Here is a 23833-nt window from a genome sequence, read left to right as displayed (position 1 = left end):
TCATTTTCCTTTGTATCTCTGCTCGTCTAATTTTTGTTTTGTCTTCTATTTTTAAAGGACTTCAATCATACTGGATTAGGATCCCTCAACTCCAACATGACCTCATATTAACTCAACATTTTCAATGTTCCTATTTCCAAACAAGGTGACACTCAGGACCTCTGGGAGCTGGGACTTCAACATGTTTGGAGCTTAGGGAGTTCAATCAACAGCATGTGCTAAGCTGGCTCAACTGGGGCGTCTTTTTTGAGCACCATGAGGTTACTTCTTGGACCCAAAGAGAGTCATTTACAATTGGCATGGCAGGGGAACAGTGTCCAATGTACCACATATTTGTTACTTGTAAGCATTTTAAAGATCCCAAGGAATATTTCGGTTGCTGTAAATGAACACCTGTGGCAGGGCCTGAGCTATGATTAAAGTTATTCCTTTGCCTAGTTATCCTCTAAGGGAGCACTGATGGAGCATCCTGTTGGGAGCTGTAATGCGAACCAAATAGCAGCACCTCTCTGGCAGTTCAAATCCACCAGCAGCTCACAGAAAGAAAAATGGGCATGTAATGCACAATCTCAAAACCCAATGGAGGATTAGCTATGAGTTGATTCTGAGTTGACGGCTCTGAGTTTATGCTTGGTCTCTGTTTCTGCTATTTGCCCAGAAAAGGTGATTCTGCCAACCACATTTCCCCTCGCTCTTAGGCTCTGATTTGGGTTCCATCAGGAGCCGGGAGCAGATCAGAGGGGAAAGGAGAGGTGCAGTCATTATCCCCCGTTTCCTCCTTGCTCTGGCATTGTGTTTTTGGCAGCAGGTGCAGCTCGGGCATCAAGAACACAATTCACTGCCCTCCTTGGGCATGTTGTCAGGACGGATCTGTCTTTGGAAAAAGACACAGGAGGGTGAGAGGAAAGAGGAAGGGCCAGAGGAAAACGATGGAGGGTCAGAGGAAGAGAGGAAGACTCTAGCAAGCTGGACTGGCACAGTGACTGTATCAATGAGCTGGAGCTTATCAGAGATGGTGAAGATGACTCAGAATGGAGCAAGGTTGAGAACTGTTGTTCACGGGGTGGCTCTCAGTCAGAGTGGACAGGATGGCACCTAACAATACCAGTACCTCGTTCCTTCAGACTCAGGGCGAGCAATGGCTTCCCGTGCTTGCCAGTTTCCGGCACCTCCTGCTTCCTTGCTTTCCCTCTGCCCTACCTCTCTATGCAATCCCTTCATTCAGGTCTCTTCATTTGAAATATATGGGGTATAAGCTGCTTCTTGCCAGGATTCTGACTCACATACAGTTGCTCTAAAAACAAAACAAAACGGAGGGGAAATCAATAAACCTCCTACTATCCCTTAGCTAAATAGAAATATGAGACTCCGATCAGGAAAGGAAACCACAATTTGGACTTACGATGGCACATTTCACTACTTCATTCTAGCAGGGACATTGCTATTCCGCAGCTGCTGGGTTCCTGAAGCTGAAGCTCACCAGCTCCATGCAGTAACGGAGAAAACGGTGCAGCTGAGGTCTTTAAAGCCAGCTTCTTGGGCTCTAACCTTGTATTCCACGTGCCTGGTTCCAGGACAAGGCATCGCTCATAAGCCCTAACATCTCCACCATGCAATGATGTCTCCAAATGCCATGAGTTACTAGTATAACAGGCGAAGGCCCGGGAGACCCTAAGTGCAGAGTGGAGAGACGCACCATCCAGAGCGTAAAGGAGAACTGAGACCTCTGTCTAGCTGGGCCAACAGCTCTTCATGTGACTCTGGGCAACGTTACTGCTCCTCCCAGCTCTTCAGGGTTCTCACAGGAAACATGAAAAGTTTATTTCACACACACACACACACACACCCCGCCCCATGTGATTGATTGCCTGCTCCATCTGTTATTACGGAAGTCCTTCCCATCTCCTCTATATCCTTTAGCACTCAATGCCCTTTTTGCTAGTTAATCATTCTTTGTATGTTAAGTTTTTCCTGTTCAAATTACAGGGATGTTTCAGGCTTGTGACTGGAACCTGGTGCTCACAGCCTATTAACCTGAGGCCGTTACTGGCAACTTGATAAAATCTTAGCCATGCTATCTCCATGGGACTCACACAGTGACATGGTGCAGAAAAGGCTGCACTGCTACTGCTCACTCACGCAAAGGGAGCACCGGTGGCCTTGTGGGTAAGGAATTGTACTGCTTGCTGATCTACACGCAGTTCAAATCCACCAGCTCTGAGAGAAAGTTGGCCAGTTTTCTCCTGTGAAATTTACACTCTCTAAAAACCTGCTGGAGGGTCACTTCAATGGTCATAAGCGTTTTTTGGAGAGCTAATCAAAAGGCCACATGCCGCCTGTGTTTCAAATCCATCAGCAGCTCCATGGCAGAAAGTTGCCCTCCTGTGATGCAGTACAGTGTTGGACACCTGCTACAGGTCACCATGAGTGAGAATCAATTTGACAGCAGTGGGTTTGCGTTCTGGTCATTTCTTCTCTGAAAATCTTGTGTGGCAAATATGAAAAGTGATCGAAATGTATTTTGAAATGAATATTCCACTAGAAAAAAAAAGCATGAACAGAAACAACAGCCCATGAACAGGAAACTAACAGGAGAAAACAAAAACAACCCCATTAACAGCCCAAAGATATTTTAAACGGTCTAAAATTTTTTTCCTATGTAATGTGCTTTTTTTAATACGAACTTTTATTTTATACTGGTTTACTTGCAAAGTTCTCATGAATTGTTTTTCACACTGGATCTTTCCTAATTCCTTAACAGACCCCTCCCTCCACCCAACAACCTATGTGACCCTATATATTACGCAGCACACAAGAGCAATGATATTGTAAATCACTACCTAACTTGGGAGGGACTGGAGGACATTATGCTAAGTGAACTAACTCAGTCCCATAAGGACAAATAAGCAATATAGTTATAACCAATTATAATATTATAATTATATAATTATAATGAATGAGAATAAATAATAAATAAGACCATTATAGCAGAATTTGTTAACTAGCAAAGTCATTTTTAAAATAAGTACAAATTAAACATATAAAATGAAGAAATAGCAAAAATCTTTTTTCTCCTATCAAGTCACCAACATTTACAAACAACAACACTAATACAAAGTACTGGCACTGATGGCAGGGGCTCAGGTAGCCTAGTCTCTGTCGAGGGGCACTGCTAACTCAATGGCCGCACATCTGCAGCGACTTGAATCCACCAGTGGCTCCAAGAAGAAAGCTGAACAGTCTCTTCCCTGTTGAGTTCAATGTCTCAGAAACCCGATAGAGGGTCACTAAGAGTCAGAACGAATTAGAACCAGAAACAACTAGACAGTTTTAAGAGAGTGTAAGTTCAGCAGTACTGATAGAGTATAGAGGAGTCAAACTTTTCAGAGGGCAATTTGAAAAGAATTATCACAAGCCCTAAAATCATTTCTATTTTGAGCTCAGCAATTCTTCTAGAAATTTATACTAGGGAAATCATTAAAGATGTACCTAAAATTTTCGCTACAAGGATGGCTGTGAGCAATTTAAGAAGCATAGGATTGGAAAAAAATACATACACTCAACAATAGAAGACTGATTAAATGAATTACGATGCATCTATATAACGGTGTAACTCACGCTGATCTTGATTAGTAAATGCCTCAAGTCTTTTTCACATTCTGCGATCAAGTTGTGTCATTTACATAATGCAGGACTGGCAGAGTCTTCCTCCATTCCTGATGCCACTTTCTTCATGACATAGTCCAGCTTCTCAGGTTATTCGCTCAGCATACAGGCTGAATATGTATAGAGAAATAATAAAATCCTGATGTACACCATTCCTGATTTTAAAGCATGCAGTATTTCCTTGTTTTGTTCTAACAATTCTATGTACAGGCTCTGCATTAGTATAATTATTTGAAACCACCATGCTACAGAATGTTATCCGTAATGTGGTATGATCCACACAGTCCAATGAGTTTGCACAGTCAGTAAAACTTTCTGGTAATCTCTACTTTTAGCCAAGATCCATCTAAGAGCAGCACTGGTTTCCCCTCCTGTTTTGAATCCAGCTTGGCAATTGCATGTCGATGAACTGCTATGACCATTCTTCGATTATCTCCAGCATGATTTTACTTGTTTATGATATTAATGATACTGCACAATAGCTTCCACATTCTATTGGCTCACTTTTCTTCAAAATGATCAGGAATATGGATTTCTTCCAGTCAAAAGGCCATGCACCTGTCTTTCAGTTTTGCAGTATAGACAAGTGGGTGCTTCTTGTTGATGTATTTTACTTGGCTCCACAATTAATGCCCATGAAAGCAGTAGTCAAGAAATCAAAAACTTTCTCTATTAGAAATTTTTATTTCTTTTAATCAATATTACATTAGACAAAAGACTGCTTTAACATGTTAAAAAGCAAAGATGTCACCTTGAGGACTAAGGTGTGCCTGACCCAAGCCATGCCATTTTCATTTACCCCCTTTGCATGTGAAAGTTAGACAACTAATTAGAAATATTAAAGAATAATAGATGTACTCAAATTATGGTGTTGGTGAACCATGTGGGACATATCCTTGTACTGTCATAAATGAGTAAATTATGTCTTGGAAGATGTACAAGTTGGAACACTCATCAGAAGTGAGGATGCAAGTTCATCTCACAGGATCAGCACATGTTAATAGGAGGGGTCAACTCAAGAGAAAGCCATCAGCCTTGGCCACGTAGAGGATTAGTGAAAACAGAGGAAGCCCTCAATGAAGCAGACTGCTCCAGTGCCTGCAAGAATGGGCTCGCACATTGCAGCACCTGAGAGGGTGGTGCAGACCATGCAGTGCTTTGGTTTTCCTGTACACTGGGTTGCTAGGAGTCACAAGGGACATGATGGAACCTGACAACAACATCAACCCCAACTAAGCAATGGTGTAAAAAACAATATTTTAAAAGCAACTCAACTTTTTATTTTACTCTTTAAAAACATTTATCTTGTTTTAATATTTTGGGGTTTTTCCATACATAAAATAACTCAACTTTTAAAAAATGTACAAGTACATCGTTACGCAAGCATCTTTATTGTCATAGAAAGAGGTTCACAGTGGTAGTTAAATACAAGCAGGTTCAAAGTAGTGTGAGCAAAAGGTTCAGAAAACAATTCAGAGAAGCATTATATACAAGGGCGGGAAAAGTCTGGAAGAACAAACAGCAAAATGTGCATGATGGTTATACATCTGGACAATAAAATGACCAGGAACATTGAGCCTTATCTGCTCTCTACAATTGTCAATGAAAGGGTGTTTGCTGTGTAATTAAGGAAAAGTACGTTAAAAAATACTATCCCTCTGCCATTCCTTTCAAGGGCACCCCAGTGCTTGATGAGTCAATCTGGATGAACTCATTCATGTTTTAACCATGACCTTGAGGCACAGCTTGGAATCTCTCCCACGCACAGAACCACGGCCTCCCTCCCATCTTCCCTTCCTTTGCAGTCCCAAGGCCACAGCCCAAGTGCATGTCTCATGCTCCCAGACTTACACATTCACAGTAGCCTCAGAGCAGGCCTCATACCTGCTGGTTTCCACAGATCCTAACTATTTTGTGTCTCCACAAAAAGGCCATTTCTTAACAGACATAACTTCTAATATCTTAGCTTGACCTTCACTATTCCAAGGCTCATTCGCTATTCTTGTGACCACTCCATACAATAAACCAGAGTAACCCTCAATGCCAGGCACCTTCCTGGTGCCTTGCCTATGTTCATGTTCCTTCACATGCCAGAAATGTTTCTCCCAAATTCCACCCTTCTTTCCAGATCTAGCTCAGGACTTTGCACTTCCCTCACAAGGAAGGTTACCTGGAACGTTTTGTGGTGATTCTTGCTCCCTTTTCCCACCTAAGGATCTCCGTGATGGTGCAGTTAACACACGTAAACACTTACCAGCCAAAGGGTTGGAAGACTCAGTCTGCCCAGAGGCAATCTGAAACAAAAGCCTGGAAATCGACTTCTGAAGTCAGTCAATGAAAACCTTAATGGAATAGAGTTCCACTCTGACAAAGAAGGGGTCACCATAAGTCTGAATCAACTTGAAAGCAACTCGTTTTACAGGAGAGAGTTCTGGTAGTAGAGTGGTAAGGAGTTTCTCCACCAATTCAAAGGCAGGTGGTTCAAATCCATCCACCAACTGCTCCACAGGAGAAAGATGGGTTCTCTGTGTGGCTCTGAAAGCCTGCTGGAGGGTGAGCCCCAAGTCTGTTCTGCCTTGACAACACATAACAACAACAATCTTAGCAGATGAAGATTGTATACGTACATCCATTTTTAAAAGGATCACTCTGGTTGCAATGTGGAAAACAGACCTGGAAAGTAAGGAACAAGAGACCAGCTGAGCAGTACTTATTGAGAGAGTCAAGTAGGATCAGCTGGGGACTTGGACCAAGCAGTGGCGGTGGAGAGGGAGCGGTCTTGAGATGGATTTCGGAAATCAAATTGGCAGGACTTGGTTTGAACAACATGAGAAGCGGATGAAGAGGCAATCAGGTTTCTAACTCGAGCATCTGGGTGAGTGGCCTCTGGTTCCAATATGGTACCCTTGCTCTCAGAGTCCAGCAATTAGTTATCCCTGATAGCCTCTGAGCCAAGGAGGAGAGGATGAGAAACCCGCACTGGTTCAATGAGGAGGAGAAGTGGCCAGCTTTAAGGAGGAAGTTTGGCCTGAAGGCTACTCATGGGGAAACCAGCTCGAGCAGGACTCACGTCAACTCAAGGCCAGTAACCCAGGTGGGAGGAAAGGGAAGAGGCTCAGTGCAAATTGCAGGATGAGCTGGGAGATAAGTGGCCAGCTGGTGAAGCAGGCAAAGACTCGGGGCTAAAATCAACACTGAAGTGCTAATGCAGGCGAGCTTGAGAATATTTATTGGTAATTGACAGAAGTGGTAGGAGGATGGCGTGATCACAGATAAGTCTGTAACCAATCAGCAGGAAAGCACGGTTCCTGTTGCTATGTTTGCATCCAGGCAGAAATGTATTAGAAGCAGGCTAAGTGGATACCAGGAGAAATCTGCTTCCATGCATTTGGTTTATCTGTCATCCTCTCTCTGCTTCATGGATGGGAGAGGGTGAGCGGTGGAGCAATAAATTGTTACTTGCCACGTGCTATGCATCCCTGAGAAACTTTACAGCCCTGAATGAGGGAGATAAGCCTCCACATGCCACTGTAATTTATAGGGCAATTCCTAAATGGGAAACAATGAGAAAGGTAATAATAATAGTGAAGAGAAGGGATAACAATGAATAACTGTTTTCTAAAACAATATTCACTGCCTCATTGAGTTCTCAAACAAATCTACATGACAAGTTTTAATATCATTCTTTCCTATGAGAAACTGGTGGCTCAGATAGTCTATGGCACAGGCGAGCTTTAAGCCATGGGTTGCCTGATGGCAAAACATGGTCTCCAGTATATTTTATTGCTTCTGTTCTTTAAGATAGTTTGCACGCAGGCTGTGACTTACACACTCTCTCTCCTAGGTTGGTCTATCAGCACACAGACCATCTCCTATATCTCCCACATCTGGCGTGCCCAGGCCAACACTCGTAACCTCCCAGAACATCAACTGTGAGCAGCCAGAAAACTTCTTATAAACGCCCCAGCCATCTCTTGCTTTGAGGGATGGAATGAAAGAGAATGTGGATCAGGTGTGGCCCCGATCTCTAATGTAACCACTGTGAGAGTGTTAAAATCATTGTTCTCCCTCTTGGAAAGCCATAGTTAAAAAACACATGGCTTAAGAACCATAAATTCTCAGCCAATGAAGTTACAGTTTCTACTCTGATTTCCTGAATTCGGTCTCCATGGTGGGAAGGATGTATATGGTATCATTAAGTACAGTGCGGGTCCTAATTCTGCTGCACCCTAACTCATTGGACCTAGAAGCCATGGGAATACCATTTGAGAAAGAGGAATATCTACTCTCAGGTTTGTATCCTGTCTCCATATCCACTCCACCAGTACACTGAGAAAATCATCCAAGAAACTGGACTACATGAAGAAGACTCGGAGGAAGGATCAGAGGAAGACTCCTCAACAATCTGTGTTATGCAGATGACACAACCTCGCTTGATGAAAGTGAGGACTTGAAGCTCTTGCTTGAAGATCAAAGAATACAGTCTTCAATATGGTCTGCATCTCAAGATTACAAAGACAAAAATCTTCACTACTGGACTGAAAAGCAATGTCATGATAGATGAAGAAAAGATTGAATTTGTGAATTATTTCATCTTACTGGTACCAGCAGCCAGGAAATCAGGAGACATATCTCACTGGGCAAGTCTACCTTCAGGTATCTCTCCAAATTACTGAAAAGTAATGATATCAATGTGAAGACTAACTAAGGTGCACCTGATTCAGGCCATGGTCTTTTCTATCCCTTGCTGTGCAACTGAGAGCTGGACAATGAATGATGACAGAAGAAGAGTTGCTGCCTTTGAATTGTGGTGTTGAAGAGTACATAAAGAATAAACAAGTATATCTTGGAGAAAGTACAGTCGGAACACTCCTTGGAGGCAGAGCTGGCAAAGCATCATCTCACATACTTTGGGCATGTTGCTAAGAGTGCTTATTCCTTGGAGAAGAACATCATGCTTGGCAAGGAGGTGGGTCAACGGAAGCAAGGTAACAAGAAGGATTGACACATTAACTGCAGCAATGGGCTCAATTGTATCAGAGGCAATGAGGAAAGCACAGGGAAGGACAGGGTTCAGATCTGGTGTTCATAGGGTCGCTATGATTCATAACAACAACAACATAACAACAACCAGGATTTAGGGGCCCTGGGGACTTAGTGGTAAGGATTTGCACTGCCAACACGAAAGCATGTGGTTCAAATCCACAGGAGAAAGATGGGCAATCTCCTACGTGATTTACTGCATTTGAAAACCTGCTGGAGGATCAGTTATGAGTCAGTTCTGATTTATAACTTATGAGATCTAAGTTATAAAATGATACATAACAAAAACCAGGACCGAGGAGCCAGTGAAGGCTTGAAACCCAATGCCACTTCCAAAGTTCCATGGTTGTTAGAGGCTGCTTCCTTAAGTGGGGCCCAAATTCCTGTGTGGCTTTCAGGACACAGAATACTACTGCCTAACCCCACCCTCAGGGAAGCTAAAGAGGCTAGATAAAAATCTCTGTGTACAGAGGAGTTGAAGGCTGGTGGCACAGTGGTTAAGTCTCAAATACTAACTGAAAGGTAAGTGGTTCAAATCCACCAGCTTCTGCAGAAGGCAAGCCCAGGCAGTTGGTTCTGCTTGTTGTTGTTATGTGCCATCGAGTCAACTCTGACTCATTGCGACCCTATGAATAGTGGCTCTGAACCCTGCTCTATCTTGAGCCAATTTCATTGTCTCTGACACACCTACCCCCATTACCCCAGTCACTAAATCAATTCATCTCATCAAGAGTCTTCCTCTCCTGCACTGTCCCTCCACCCTCCCAAGCATGATATCCCATTCCAAGGACTGGTTCCCGCTTTGCAACATGTCCAGAGTATGTCAGGGGAAGCTTCAGAATACTTGCCTCCAAGGAGCAGCCTGGTCTCACCCTCTTCAGGACGAACCTGTTCTTACAAAGTAAGAAAAAAAACTCAAAAAGTATTGCGGGGGGGGGGGGTGCTGGAGAACACTATGCTAGGTGAACTAACTCAGTCCCACAAGGATGAATACTGTACAAAACTTCTATTGTAGAATGAGAATGAGGATCCAAGGTGGGGGAGGGTGGAAATAGAGGGGTGAGGATGGGGGGGTGTTAATCATAAGGTTGATCAATTTGATGAGTGGGTTTGGTGAAGGAAATGGGAAGGATCTTTTGTGAAAAACAATGTATTCAAACTCTGTAAATAAATCAGAATAAAGTTTTAATTAAAAAAAGGTATTGCAGCTTGAAACAATTACAGCCTAAGCAGCTCTGTGGGACAGTCCTACTCTGTCTTATCTGGTCACTCTGAGTTAGAACCAACTCAGTAGCACGTGACACAGAACCACTGTCAACACTGGCATCATTAGCAAACAAAAGGCTGACACCATCACCTGCCTTTGATCATTCAGATCCTTGGCCTGCCATTTGAAAACTGCTGGTTTGCAGAGGAATTCAAGTAATAAAAGCACTAATTCCTACTCCATGTTTACCAGATGTCAGGCACTGTTCTAAATGTGCTGTCTGCATTAACTCATTTAGTTTAACTTTATGAAAGAAATACTACTATCCACATTTGGTAGGTGAGGAAACCAAGAATCAGGGTGCCACAATCAGTAAGTGGCAGATCCAGGATTTGAACCTAGTCTGTCTTGGGGCCTATCCCCTTTGTCCCCAGGCACTCTAACTGAATGTAAGCAGCAGGGCTATTCATAGTATTCTGTTTAATCTGCACCCTCTTGTGATCTTGATGAGTTCTTTGGGGCCCAATGATGACAGCAATAGTTGGCATTTTTTGGAGTGCTCCTGTTTGCTAGGTGAGGGAGCTATATGGTGACTCAGTGGTAAGGAGCTGCGCTGCCAACCCAAAAGCAGGTGGTTCGGATCCACCAGCTGTTCTACAGTGGAAAGATGGGCAGTCTCCTCCTGTGCGATTTATAGTCTTTGAAAACGTGCTGGAGGGCTGGCTATGAGCCAGATCCAGCCTGACTGCACAGTAACATTCTCCACTTCGAACGCACCTTTAACGTAACAGTAAATTAGCTACACAGGAATCTCTAGTACCCTCGTTCCAGTGGTTTTACTTCTTCCTGGACTGACTTATGTGTCTTTTTGGCAGTTCATAGGATAGTCTATATTCTTCATCAATGCACCTTAGTTCGAATGCATTAGAATGCTCCTTAGAAGCTAGGATGATGAGACTGACTGGCATACTTTGAACACATCACCAGGAAAGACCAAGCTCTAGAAAAGGATGCTGATTTAGGTAAAGCGGAAGGCCAGTGAAAACAATGGAAACTCACAATGAGACAGAGGTAAACAATATGGCTACAACAACGGGCTCAAACATCATGAAGATGGCTCAGGACCCAGCAACAATTATATCTGCAAAACATAAAAGTCACTGTGAACCAGAGCCAAGTACGTGGGTGGCAACCCACAACAAGCAACCAGTTTATACAGATGAGGCTCATAAAAGCCGAAGGATTTGCTCAAGGTCTCACAGCCAGTAAGTCACGAAGCTGGGGAAAAAACCCTAAGGCTGCCTAATTCCAATTTAGAGGCAGAACCCCAGTGTCAAGGTCAAGTTGACAGGCTAGGGAGGAACCAGGAGCTCACACAACCAAGGCCCAAGCCAGGCGCTGCTATGAACGGTGGGAACTTAAGGATCGACAGAAGGACCAAAACTTTCCACAGGAGGTGCCAGCGAATGGAGCAGCCTGCTGACCCGCCCAAGCTCTGGATCCATCTGAAAGCATCATTTGCTGAGCAAGCCACGTCCACTGCTGAGCTGGAAGCTCTCCCACAGGAAAAGACACAGAGAGTCAGCAGCCGAGGCCGAGCCTAGCACATGTCTGGCACCCTACAAACCTGGAGCTGTTGGGGAGGTCGTGTTGTCTGTGTACAGTTACTCTCTCATCTCTCATTCCTCCTCTCTTCTCTCTGTGCTGGACAGAAGATTAGCAGACACTTTCCTGGCATGCCTGCCTGCCCCCGGAAAAGGTGAGAGGCACTGACCACAGACAGGCTGGGAAGGAGAAAGGAAAACAATCAACAGGTTCCATCATTCTACTGATGTGAAAGATGAAAATATAACTGATTAGTATCACTCTAGGCTTTTCTATTATGTTCTACAGAACCTGGCTCTGTCTAGAGACAGAGTAGAAAAAGCAGCCTTCCCGTACGTAAAATAGGAACCCCTTCAGTTTGTTCCCTCTCAAGACTGTGTTGGGCATCAGAGGAGGTTCCCGCTGCCATTTGGCTCTTGGGGAAACCTCATCTAAAAAGAATTCAATGCCATCCCCCGCCCAGCCTCCTTTTTCCAAACGCTGCCCACTCCAGTGAGTCCGACTGCTGTTGGAACCTTGGGTTAACGCCTAACGCTGATGACCCCTTTACCTGCTTGACAGAGCAGGAGTCCTAGCACTGGCAGGCACAAGAGGAGCCGAGATTACGTGATTCTTCCCTACTCACTTCCATCCCACCCTCCTCTTCATTTACTTTTTTTAAAAAACCAACTATCCTTTTTGAGAGAGAACTCACCTACTATAAAACGTAAAGACTAAGGTGTGCGAAATTCAAGCTGTGGCATTTCCAATTTTTTCCTATGCATCTGCAAGCTGGACAATGATAAGGATGACAGAAGAAGAATCAGTGCCTTTGCATGGCGGTGTTGGAGAGAGCACTGAATACTCTGTTGTTGCTGCTATTGTTGTTAGGTACTGCTAAGTTGGAATCAACTCATAGCTGATCCTCCAGTGGGTTTTCAAAGGCATCAAATGGCACAGGAGGAGACAGCCCATCTTTCTCCTATGGAGCATTCAGTGGGTTAAAATCATGTGTCTTTGAGTTGACAATGCAACTCCTACCTCTAACTCACCAGAGCTCCCTAGTGAATATACTGTTGTAGGTGCCGCTGTGTCAAGTATGACTCATAGTGACCCTATGAACAAGAGATGTGAACCCTGTCCTATCCTGTGCCATCATTCTCATCTCTGACATACTAAGCCCAATGCCACGTCACTATGTCAACCCATCTCGATGAGAGTCCTCCTCTCTTTTGCTGACCCTCCACCTTTCCAAGCATGATGTTCCTTTCCAAGGAAAAGCCCCTCCTAATGACCCGCCCAAAGTTTGGAAGTTTTGTCATCCTTGACTAAAAGGAGCACTCTGGTGTATTTGGAGTTGTTGTTGTTATGTGCCATCAAGTGGCCTACGACTCATAGCAACCCTATGTATGTATGTATGCTCTGAAGCCTGCCCTGTCCTGAACCAGAATCACTGACTCCAACAGACCTACCCTCATTCCCCTAGTTATTGTGTCAATCCATCTCATCTGCAGTCTTCCTCTCCTGTGCTGTCCCTCCACCCTTCTGAGCAGAACTGATGCCTTTCTCTAAGACATTCCTCTTTGTTCTTTCGGCGGTCCATGGGGCATTCAGTACTCCACCATCATACCGCAAACACAATGATTCTATGATTCTTCTTCTGTCATCTTTATTCATTGTTCATCTCTCAGACACATGGCAAGTAACTGAAAGTACTATGGCCGAATCACACACACATTAGTCTTCAAACCGACAGCATTCCTACTTAGTACTATGGAGACTCACTGACAGAAGACTTTGTCAACCCAATACATCTTTTGATTCCTTGACTGCTGGTCCCAAGGGTGTTACTTATATGTGGATCTAAGGAAGATGAAATTGTTGAATATACTGGGAATACGATGAACTGCCAAAAGAGCAAATGAGTCTATCTTGGAGGAAAGGCAATCAAGGTGCTCCTTAAAGGCCGAGACGGTGAAATTTCATCTCACATGCTTAGGGCATGTTGTTAGGAGGGGCTAGACCGTGGGAAAAGGCATTCTACTTGGAAAGGCAGAGGGACAATGAGAAAGAAGACAATCCTCCAGAAGACGGACTGACACAGTGACTAGAACAACGGACTCAAGTACATCAGAGATTGTGAGGGTGGTACACGATAGGGCAGGGTTCAGATCCGTTGCTCACAGAGTTGCTATGAGTGGGAGGTGACCCAGCGGCACCTAAGAAGAACAACAGTCACCAAGTTTACCTTTCAGTTAATTTTAAGACTCCAATTAACAACAATTAAGAAGAAGAATTGTTGCCTTTGAGCTGTGGTGCTGGAGAAGAGTGTTGAACATACCATGGACTGCCAAGAAAACAAATAGGTTTGTCTTGGAGAAAGTGAAGCCAAGTTTCTCCTTGGAGGCTTGGATTTTGAAGCTCCATCTCACATACTTTGGCCACATGGCCAGGAGGGACCAGTCTTTGGAAAAGGACATCATGCTCAGAAGGGTGGAGGGACAGCACAGGAGAGGAAGACCACAGATGAAATGGATTGACACAATAACTAGGGGGATGGGGGGTAGGTGTGTTGGAGTCAATCAGACTGGCTCAGGACAGGACAGGTTTCAGAGCTGTTGTACATAGGGTCGCTATGAGTCACAGGCAACTTCATGGCACATAACAACAACAACTCCAAATACACTACACAATATCAATTACTCACTGACTGGAAACATTCAGATTCTTCTACATTTCAGCAAGTGTTAAGGAAGCATTCAGAGCACAGGTTCTGTGTCCCACTGATGTATTTATCAATTATGGAGCACTTGATTTGTGCCAAATCCCAGGCTAAGTGGATGATATGCTATGTATCTTATCCTTCAATCTTTGGTGCAACATTGAAAAGTGAGTGTTAGCTGTTCGTAACACGTGAGGCATCTGAAGCTCAGAGAAGTTAAGTAACTTACTCAAGGTCACACAGCCTTGCACAGGCACAAGATTTTGAAGCCAAATCTGTCAGGCATCAAAACCCATGCTCTTGGCCACGTTTGTACCTCAGCTCAGTGCTCGTGGATGTGAAATAGTGGAAACAGGAGTGGACTAGATGGCATCCCGTTTAGTGAAGCAGAAGAGGCAAACATTTCCTTTCAACACAGTCCTGAAATACTTTAATTCTCTCATGCCAGGACCTGCCCACCTGCAAGGATGTCATAAGTAGGGATGGAAACAAAAATTCCATTCACACTGACCTGGGCATAGTCCTCAAGAGAGGAGAGCAGGGGTGAAAGGGAGAGGGAAAAACCAACAACAACAACAAAAACCTGCAGCCACTGAGCTGAATCGGACACGGAGTTTATAAGGCTGTGAATTTTTGTTGGAGGGGATTGCCCTTCTTTCTCCTGGGGAGCAGCTAGGAGATCCACACTGATCTTTCAGTTAGCAGCCTGATACTAAAACACCACCCCACCAAACTCCATAGGGAGATGGCAAGGCCTCCTAAAGCACCACCCAGACTACCCTTTCTAAGGATGAGCTGTACCAGGAGACAGTCTCCCATGGGAGCCTTGCGTGTGCATAGGAAACCAGGGGCCCTGTCCTTGCTATGAAGGATGAAAACCTCAAGCATTGGGAAGTTCCAAGCATTCCACTCTATGTCTTCTCCCTTGCCTGAATACTTTGTCTAAAGCTTACTTAGAGTCCAGTGCAGACTGGACGTCTGGGGACATTACTTCCGGGGTGTGGGTGGAGGTGGGGGAGTGCCAGATTGCATTTGCCAAAGCCATGTGTAACACACTCATCCCAAATGCTTGCTTAACAATGTGGCTTTGTTACTCCTCCTGTAGAGAGGTAGGGCTTTGCCCCCTCTCCCCACTGAAAGCAGGAAGGCTTGTAACCAAAGGAGTGACTTCTGAGTCAGGGTTATAAAGTCAATACAGCGTCCACCTAGTCCTCCTGGAAAGGGTGTGCCTCAAATCCAGCTGCCATGCTGTGAGGAAGCTTAACCAGCCCATGCGGAGACCACATGGAGAAGCTGCTTGCAGGTGTTTTGGCTGACAGCCCAGCTGTGGTCCCAGCTTCAACCACCACCCACATGGACGAACACACCGTCAAATGATTCGAGCATGGAAATGTCAAGTTACCCCAAGCTGAGTCAGTCTCCCCAGCTGAGGCCTCAGAATCCATGCAGCAGAGATAAGCCAGACCCTGCTCAGCCTTTCCCAGACCCCTGACTCACAGATTCGGGAACATGATAAAGCTGTGGGGTCTCCACCACTCATTCAGGGGAGTCTCTGGGTGACAAAAGCAGGTAAGTGTTGGACCACCGACTGAAAGGAGCTTTAGTGGGAAATGATTAAGCATCTCACTATTAACCAAAAGGTCAGCGGTTCAAACCTACCAGACACTCTGAGGTGAAAAGAACTGGCAATCTACTCCCATAAAGACTACAGTCTAGGAAAACTTCGAAGGCAGTTCTGCTGGTCACACACTGAGTCAGAGTCGACATGACAGCACACAACGAAACTAGTTGAAAGGTTGGTGGTTCAAGTCCATTCAAAAGGGCTTCAGAAGACAGGACTGGTGAAATGGTTCTACTTTGCAACACACAAGGGATTGCCGGGAATTAAAAGGAATTTGATGATAACTAACAACAACAACTACACCACTGGGCGGGGTCATTTCTTACATAAGGACAGGAAATGAAACAGGGAGCAGCCATTGGAGGACAGCAGCCTTCCCACAAATGCTCCAGAATTTGGGCAGATAATTCTTAAAGGTCCTGACAAAGATCAAGACCACACAATTCAGTCTGATGCCTAAACCAATTCAATCTGATGCTTTCCTTTACTACATGTCCTTCTTTTTCTCACACTCCCTGTTCCCTCACCCCTACTTCCTGAGATTACCTCCCACATAGACTATATGCACACAAGTTCTTGTCCAAAGCTCTGATTTTATAGAAACTGAACTGAAGCAGCCTTATGGCCACCCTGTTGTTGTTGTGTACCATCAAGTTGGAACCGACCCACAGCTGACCTTTCAGAAGATTACTCATCCTTCTCCCGAGGAGGAATGAACCACAAACCTTCGGGTTTGCAGCACAGCTTTTTACCACTAGGCTACCAGAGCTCCGAAAAAGCAAGGTGGGTTGTTGTTTGGTTTTTCTCTACACTCATTTTGCAGATGAGGAGACTGAGGTATGGAGAGGTGAAGTACTTGCTTAAGACCTCACAGACTCAGGCTCTGAGTTCAGTGGAAGAAATGAGGAGGAGAATAGTCAGGCACTTTACAAGACTGGCTTCTATCAGCGGTGAGTGAGATGATGTTTTGTGATTTATTCTCTATTGAACTCGTGGTTGTACTTACACTACAGATTGGAAACAAACTGGCAGAGTTATGAACTGACAGGCAGAGACCACACCCAGGAAGCCCATGTACAATACCAACCCCAAGTCATGAGGGCTTCATAGATTTACTCCTACTCCACAGTCATGTAATTTAAAAGCCACCCTACATTCAAGAGAAGACATTCAGATAGCTGGGAAACACATGAAGAAAGGCTGTTGTCATGAGCCGTCAAATCAATTACTCATAGCGATGCTCTCCAAGCCCATCTGAGCCTTGCCCTATCCTGAGCCCCAGGCTCAAGCCCACAGTAACCGTCACTATGGTAACCCCTCTTGAAGGTCTTCTCTTTTGCTGACACTCCACCTTTCCTGGTATAGTATATCTTTTCCCAAGGATTGGCCCCTTCTGACAACATACCCAAAGCATGTGAGATCGAGTTTCACCATCCTTCCCTCTGAACGGTAACCTCGTTGAGACAAAGTTTCACTATCTGTGCTTCTAAGGAGCACCCTAACTGTACTTCCTCCCAGAGAGATTTGTTTGTTGTATGGCAGTCCATGGGATATTCACTATTCTTCTCCAATACCACAAGGCATTGATTCTTCTGTCATCCTTATTCACTGTTTAATTTCCAGTTGTATAGGAAGCAACTGAAAATACCATGGCTTGGGTCACCTTAGTCTTTTAAACTGATGTCCCTGCTCTTTAGCACTTTAAAGAGATCCATGACAGCAGATTTTCCCAATGCAACATATCTTTTGATGTCTTGACTGCTATTACCATGAGTATTAATTGCAGACCCAAGTAAAGTGGTAATAGTCAGCTTCAATCTTTTCCCCATCTATCTTGATGTTGAGATGCAATCTATAATAAAGGCTGTAGCGGTTTGTCTTTTATTCTCATTTGCAGCAAGTGCTTCAAGCTCTCTTCACTTTCTGTAAGACAGGTTGTGCCATCTGCATAGCTCAGGTTGCTGATGAGTCTTCCTCCAAGCCAGGTGGCACACTATCTTCATACAATCCAGCTTCATGAATGCTGTTTTTATGTGCTGTCAAGTTGGAACCAACTCATACTTGACCTTCTAGCCAGTTTTCAGAGGCTGTAAATTGTATGAAAGGAGATTGCCTGTCTTCTTCCCTCAGAACAGCTGGTAAATTGAGCCACATGCCTGTGTACTTCAAAGAAGTGCAGTTACTTCCTTACCCATTAAGCCACCATAATACCCTTAGCTTCCACAATAATACCCTTAGCTTCTCGAATAGTATGTAGCATATCAGGTTATTCTGAATCTATCAGCACCTCCAAAGGAGAAAGATGGGCAATCTCCTCTCTAAGACTTGGCAGCTTTGGGGTCCCAATGCAGGGCAGCTATGAGTTAAAATGAACTTGACGGCCATTATTTTAAGCATTTAAATCTACTAGGAATTTAAAGCATTTAAATCTACTGTTATTCTTTAAGAATTTAAATATATTATCATTATTTTAAAGCATATTAAATCTATTCTTTCCCATTTACACATGAGGAAACTATGGCAAAGAGAAATTAAGTGACTTACCCAACATCACAAAGCTTATAACTGGCAGAGCTGGGGTGAGAGCTCTGAGCAGCTGGGCTGGAACCAAAGGTCAGAGAACCACAGAAGAACACTGAACAGAAAAGAGCCAGGAGGTATAAACCCAACAGCTTGTGTGACGCTCAAGAACAGAGGCGTGAAATGAACCCAGGGAAAGTGATACACCAAAGTGTGAAGTCTATCCAGGGCAAGATGGTACAGAGGGTGTGAAGTGAACTCTGGCAAAATGGCAAGAAGGCCTTGTGGACCCAAAGAGTATCGCCTCTGGGCCTAATTGTGTGCAATCCTCAACATCTAATAGCTTTATCCTGCAGTTGGAGAACCTGAGGCCCAAAGAGGAGAGGAGCTGCCCCAAAAGAGCACAGCTACGAAAGGTCAGGCACTGAGTCAGGCCTTTTTTTCTCTGCACTCTGGATCTTGAGCAGAACAGAGACCCATCCCTGAGACGGAGTAGGCGAGAGATGTTTTAGATTCAAAGCCTTGAGGAGAAGGACCTCTGTGTAAAAAGTTAGGGAATTAGGACTTCTCACAAATAAAATGAGAGGTTGCCCCTAGAGGTTTGGTTTAAATATGCATCGAGGAAGCGCCGTTTCCCCGCTGAGCCTCTGACTGAGAAGACAGAATAGCATAGTGGTGAGTGGCCCATGGGCCTTGCACAAATCCCTTCCCTCCCTCTGGGGATTTCTAGGATGATGGGCAAACTGAGTTACCTTCCTGTCTCCATTGCCATCGCCCTCTTCTGGTCGCTCTTGGCATCGCTGCAGCCCAGGGAGAGAACAATGAAATGAGAGGTGGCTGTGGAGGGTGCCCCAAAGCACACACTAAAACATTTCCTTGCCAGTTTCATCTCATGCACCAAGCAGCATGCCCCAGTTATCCAATGCTGACTGGTATCTTGGCTTCTCGGCCCAAAACTCCTGGAGAAAATAAGGCCTGACAGGTAAACCTGCCTCAGAGTCATCGTGAAGGGCTGGCAACTGGGGGGCCTTTGCAGGCCAATTTATCCCTTATTCACATCTGAATCCACAACATACTCAAAACCTCATTGCCAGGTGAGTTGGAACCAACTCAGAGCTGATTTTCTAGCTGGTTTCCCATAAGGCTATAAACAGCACAGCGGAAGCCTATCTTTCTCCTGTGGCACCACGGTGGATGCTAACCACTGAGCCGCACCATCTTCTGGTTAGCAGCACGACTCCCTGACTGCCTGCCACGCCAACAGCACTCCCTTACAGCACCTTCCCACACTAATTCATCTTCTGCTTCTAAGAAGGGTCATGGCTCAGTCACTTCGCTAGTCCCTTCCCCATTGTGGCAACCACATTTCTTCTCTTTTTCAGGGCATCGTTACTATTTCAACAGGGCCGGAGGGGAGGGGCTGCTCCCTGATCTAATTAGGTCTGTGAGGGCCTGGGACACCTGCTGATCTTCTCTCAAGTCGCCAAGGAGCCAACACTTTGCCCCATCACCCTAACTCTGAAGCCACACAGGTGCAATAGGTGTTTACTCTGGGTAGAACCTTTTCTCACAGTAAGAGTTCATGCTTGGTCAACCTTCACAAAATTCTCAGGTCTCACAAAGATTCCCCACCACCACCTCAGTCCTCCAGGCTTGTAGTAGCCTGGCCTTCCCCAGTTCTAAGCAGGCCAGGCCCAGCCTAGACCAGAGTTGCTGCAGTAGCAATAATAAAAATAAAATTTAAAAATCCCAAAACCCAATTAAAGTGAAGTCATCATCATTCTACAAACAGAGACCTTGCCCACCAGCCATGTGAATCCTCCTATAGTTATTATAACCAGTTTCTAGAAAAGGGGCTTTGGTGGCTCAGAGGTTGAGCACCTGCTAAATGCGCAGCTGCTAACACTAAGATTGGTGGTTCAATCCCACCGGCTACTCCAGCAGCGATGCGGTAAACTTGCTCCCAGTAAGGATTACAGCTTTGGAAACAGTTCTGCTCTGTCCTGTAAGGTGGCTAAGAGTGGACACTGACTCAACGGCAATAGGGCTTAGAGATAAGGAAACTGAGGCTGAGAGCTGGCTGCAGGGAGGGAGCAATGGGGTCACCGCACCTGGCACTGACACACCTGACCTGCCACAACACCTGTGTGGGAGGTTCTGCCCATCTCTGTGGACTGCCTGGTGAAGCCGGAGGTGACAAAGCTCGGAGACCCGCGTGACTCGCCATGGGGTCCCAGCCACTGTCGAGGGGCGGCCAGGAGGGAGGGCCTGGGGACCCTGGTCTCTGACTCATCTGGGATCTGCTTCAGATCTATGGGCTCTTTCTGGAACATATGTCCGGGCCCTTCTGAGCTCAACGATGAAAGCTCGGATTCTGCTCCCGTCTGGACATACGAGCCGCTCGGTGACTCGCGGGAAGCCAGAATCGCAGCGTCCAGGCGACGTTTGCGCCAGAAATATCTGCGCGTCCCGGGGCGCCGCTTCCCGGGGGGTGTGTGTGTGGGGGGGGATTAGAGCACCTGCTGGCTTCCTTCTCCACCCGCCCATCGGGCGACCCCCACGCCTGGCTGGCGCAGAGGGGCGACAGGGAAGACTGCAGCGACGGGAGGCACCCGCAGACCCACCTGCAAGCCTTTTCTCTCTGCCTGCTCTTTAGCTTCTTTTTCTTACAGTCTCTTCCCAAGAGTAACCACGAGATCTTCGGGAAACTTTGCGCCAAACTTACAAATGACGAGAAACCGGAGCCAGCAACTCCATCTGAGCCTGGGAATGCCGCGCCAAGCCCGGCTCCGGCCCGCGCGTCCAGCGGTGGCCGGTCCCCACACCTGGCTGTCGGACGGCGAGCTGGCCCGGTCCCGGGCGCGCCCTCGGCCAGGGACGGCGACCCTAAACCGGCCTGGGAACGCGCCCCGGCCGTCACCCCAGCGGTCCCCGCCTTAGAGGGCGATGCAAGCCCGCTCCTCTGGGCATTGTTTTCCGGGGAGCCCGGGGACCCGCCCCGCAGACGGCAGAGCAGGCTCGCCCACCACCTCATTTGCATCTCAAAGGCAAACTTGTGCGGGACTTGGCGGGCCGCGCGGGCGGAACCTACCGGCTTTGCATGGGTCGTGGTAGCGCTCCAGCTGCGGCTCCGCGCCCTCCTCGCCCTCCAGCGCCCAGGGGTCCGGGGCGTCGTCCGAGCGCTCCCCAAGCCCCCGCGCGCCGCGGGACAGCGGCGGCAGCAGCAGCAGCAGGGGCGGCAGCAGCAGGGGCGGCAGCAGCAGGGGCCCCAGGGCGCCGAGCGCAGTGGCCCGGAGCATGGCCGCGAGGGTCAGCGGGGACAAGCGGCGGGACGCACGGAACGGCTCAGCTTGGCGCGAGCGCAGGACCCGGCGGGCGGCGCGGCGCCTACACGACGGAGCCGGGCATGCTCGGGCGCACGCGAGCGGAGCGCGGCGCCCACTGTCCGCGTCCGACCGCCGGTGAAGCGGCGCTCCGAGCTCCTCGCCCGCGGCCCGAGGCTGCGGAGGCTGTGACTGTGGCGGCGGCGCCGGAGCAGTGACCGCTCCGCCCCTCTCCGCCGGGCTGGACCACACAGCCCTCTCCAGGGGCCCCAGGCAACCAATCACTCGGGCGCCCGAGGAGAGGCCCCTCCTCTTCCCGGCACCTCCGCAACTTTGGAGGAAGGGGAGCGAGGTGCAGATGCTGAAGGCGGAGACCCCGGGGTCCACGCTGCCCGGGCACCTTTTGCCGGCCGTCAGCGCGCCTCCAGCCCCCGACAGCGCTGCTTCCGACTAGCGTGGACTTCCCCACAAGCTGCGTGCTCATAACTCACTTTGCAACTCCCTGGTGCACACGTGGAGGCAGCAGCCGCAGCAGCGGTTGGAGCTCGCAGCACCTGCAGCTCAAGGTGAGCGGCCCCACTCACTGCCCTTTCAGTGCTGAAAAATCCAGCATTTTAGTTTCATCCCCCTCCTCCAGCCGTGAAAGGAGCTTTCTGCTGCACCCACCTCGAGAACGACTTAAATTACGGATTTTACCCGCCAGGCGACTCCCATCCTTTAGCAAAGCAGTCTAAGGCCAAAAGATTGACACAGTAACAGCTGTAAGGTTCTGTTCGTAGAAATACAGACACGCCTCATTTAATAAGCTACTAGTAACTTGATGGATTAAAAAGGTCCAATTTATTAAGTCCAACTATTTTTATTTCCCCATTAAAAACAAATGCAACGTTAAAATAAAGAATAATCGCTGCTGAGAATTTTGGCTAAGAGCAAACTAAGAAGCAGGAACTCATGAACCACCACACAATCTGGAGGTCAGTTTACTGTCATGAAAGGGTGGGTATTGCATTAAAAAACACTAAGGCAAGGTTAGGAAATCGGGTGGTTCTGTTTAGGGAATCCAATTGCTAAGTAAATTCCTGGCCCTCTCACAGTAGAAAATGAACCATATCCTCTGATACCCAAAAGCAGTGGGTAAAGAAAGGTTTTCACACAGAAAAAGCATTCATTGATGGTTACTGGGGATAGGAAGGGAATGGGAAAATTAGTTACTAGAGAAGATGGATGAAGGGAAAGGCTATATATATAGTAAGGGTGGTACCAGCACAAAGTCACAGGACAATCAAAAGAAATGGAGAGAGATGCACCAGGGAAAGAGGGATCGGAGATGAAATGAGTATGTGTGCAGACCTGTTCTATCCGTAATGATAAGCACTGATCTAAAAGTGAATGAATATCCACGCACAATGAACAGAGAAGGGACTACACTTACCACGATACATATGTTTGCTCAAGATGTGTATTTGGAAATGCTGTAAACCACTGGCTTGAATCCACCAGCTGCTCTGAGGGAGAAGGATGGGCAACCTCCTCCCCCCATGATTTACTGCCTCTGAGAACCAGCTTGAGGGTCAGTGAAAGGTCGGTTCAACTGGACAGCAAACAGCAACAACTGGGAGCGGTTAGGTAAACTTCATCATAATCAAATGCCCTGAAAGGATGAGCTGCTAGTTTTAGGTCTTAAGGACCAAACCCTCCCAGGCCATCCAGGTCAACTGGCATAATACAGTTCATAAAAACACTTCATCCTACTATGTTATCAGCTGAGGTCTTAAAAAAGATTGCCAACACACATCAAATCAAAGGTTCAACTATTGTTCTTGTGAAGCAAAGACCACCAAAAGTGCTGAGAAACCATGAACCCCAAGGGCCAAATGATTACACGAACTGGATGGCGTCTGGCTGGCCCTCCTGTCTAATCGCAAAGGGATCACGGTACTGGGCCCTGGAGAAAAATGTGGAACAAAACTCAAAATTACACAAGGCATGCTTCTCTGAGAAACTGGTGGAACCTCCAAGACTTTATATATGGTCCTTAGTCACACACCTTGAGCCTGCAACTAGAATTACCCCTATAATTTCTAGGCAAACAACAGACATGCTTATAAGATGAACAATACTCCTAGAGAGAAATACTCCCTGGAACA

At 46.5% G+C, this 23833-nt stretch overlaps 1 protein-coding gene across 1 annotated transcript in view; it reads right to left on the bottom strand.

Moving 5' to 3' along the window:
• TLL2 (tolloid-like 2) overlaps positions 1 to 21662 on the bottom strand; it is a 186126-nt gene extending 164464 nt beyond the window's left edge. Inside the window, exon 1 of the mRNA XM_006880077.1 lies at positions 21455 to 21662. Coding sequence (XP_006880139.1) covers positions 21455 to 21662 — 208 coding nt within the window. The remainder of the gene's footprint in view (positions 1 to 21454) is intronic.
• Between the last annotated feature and the right edge of the window lie 2171 nt (positions 21663 to 23833).

This window comes from Elephantulus edwardii, unplaced genomic scaffold, assembly GCF_000299155.1.
Source record: "Elephantulus edwardii isolate Elephantulus edwardi_28Jun2011 unplaced genomic scaffold, EleEdw1.0 scaffold00006, whole genome shotgun sequence".
NCBI lineage: Eukaryota > Metazoa > Chordata > Mammalia > Macroscelidea > Macroscelididae > Elephantulus > Elephantulus edwardii.
This window is presented reverse-complemented; position numbering and strand designations above follow the sequence as displayed.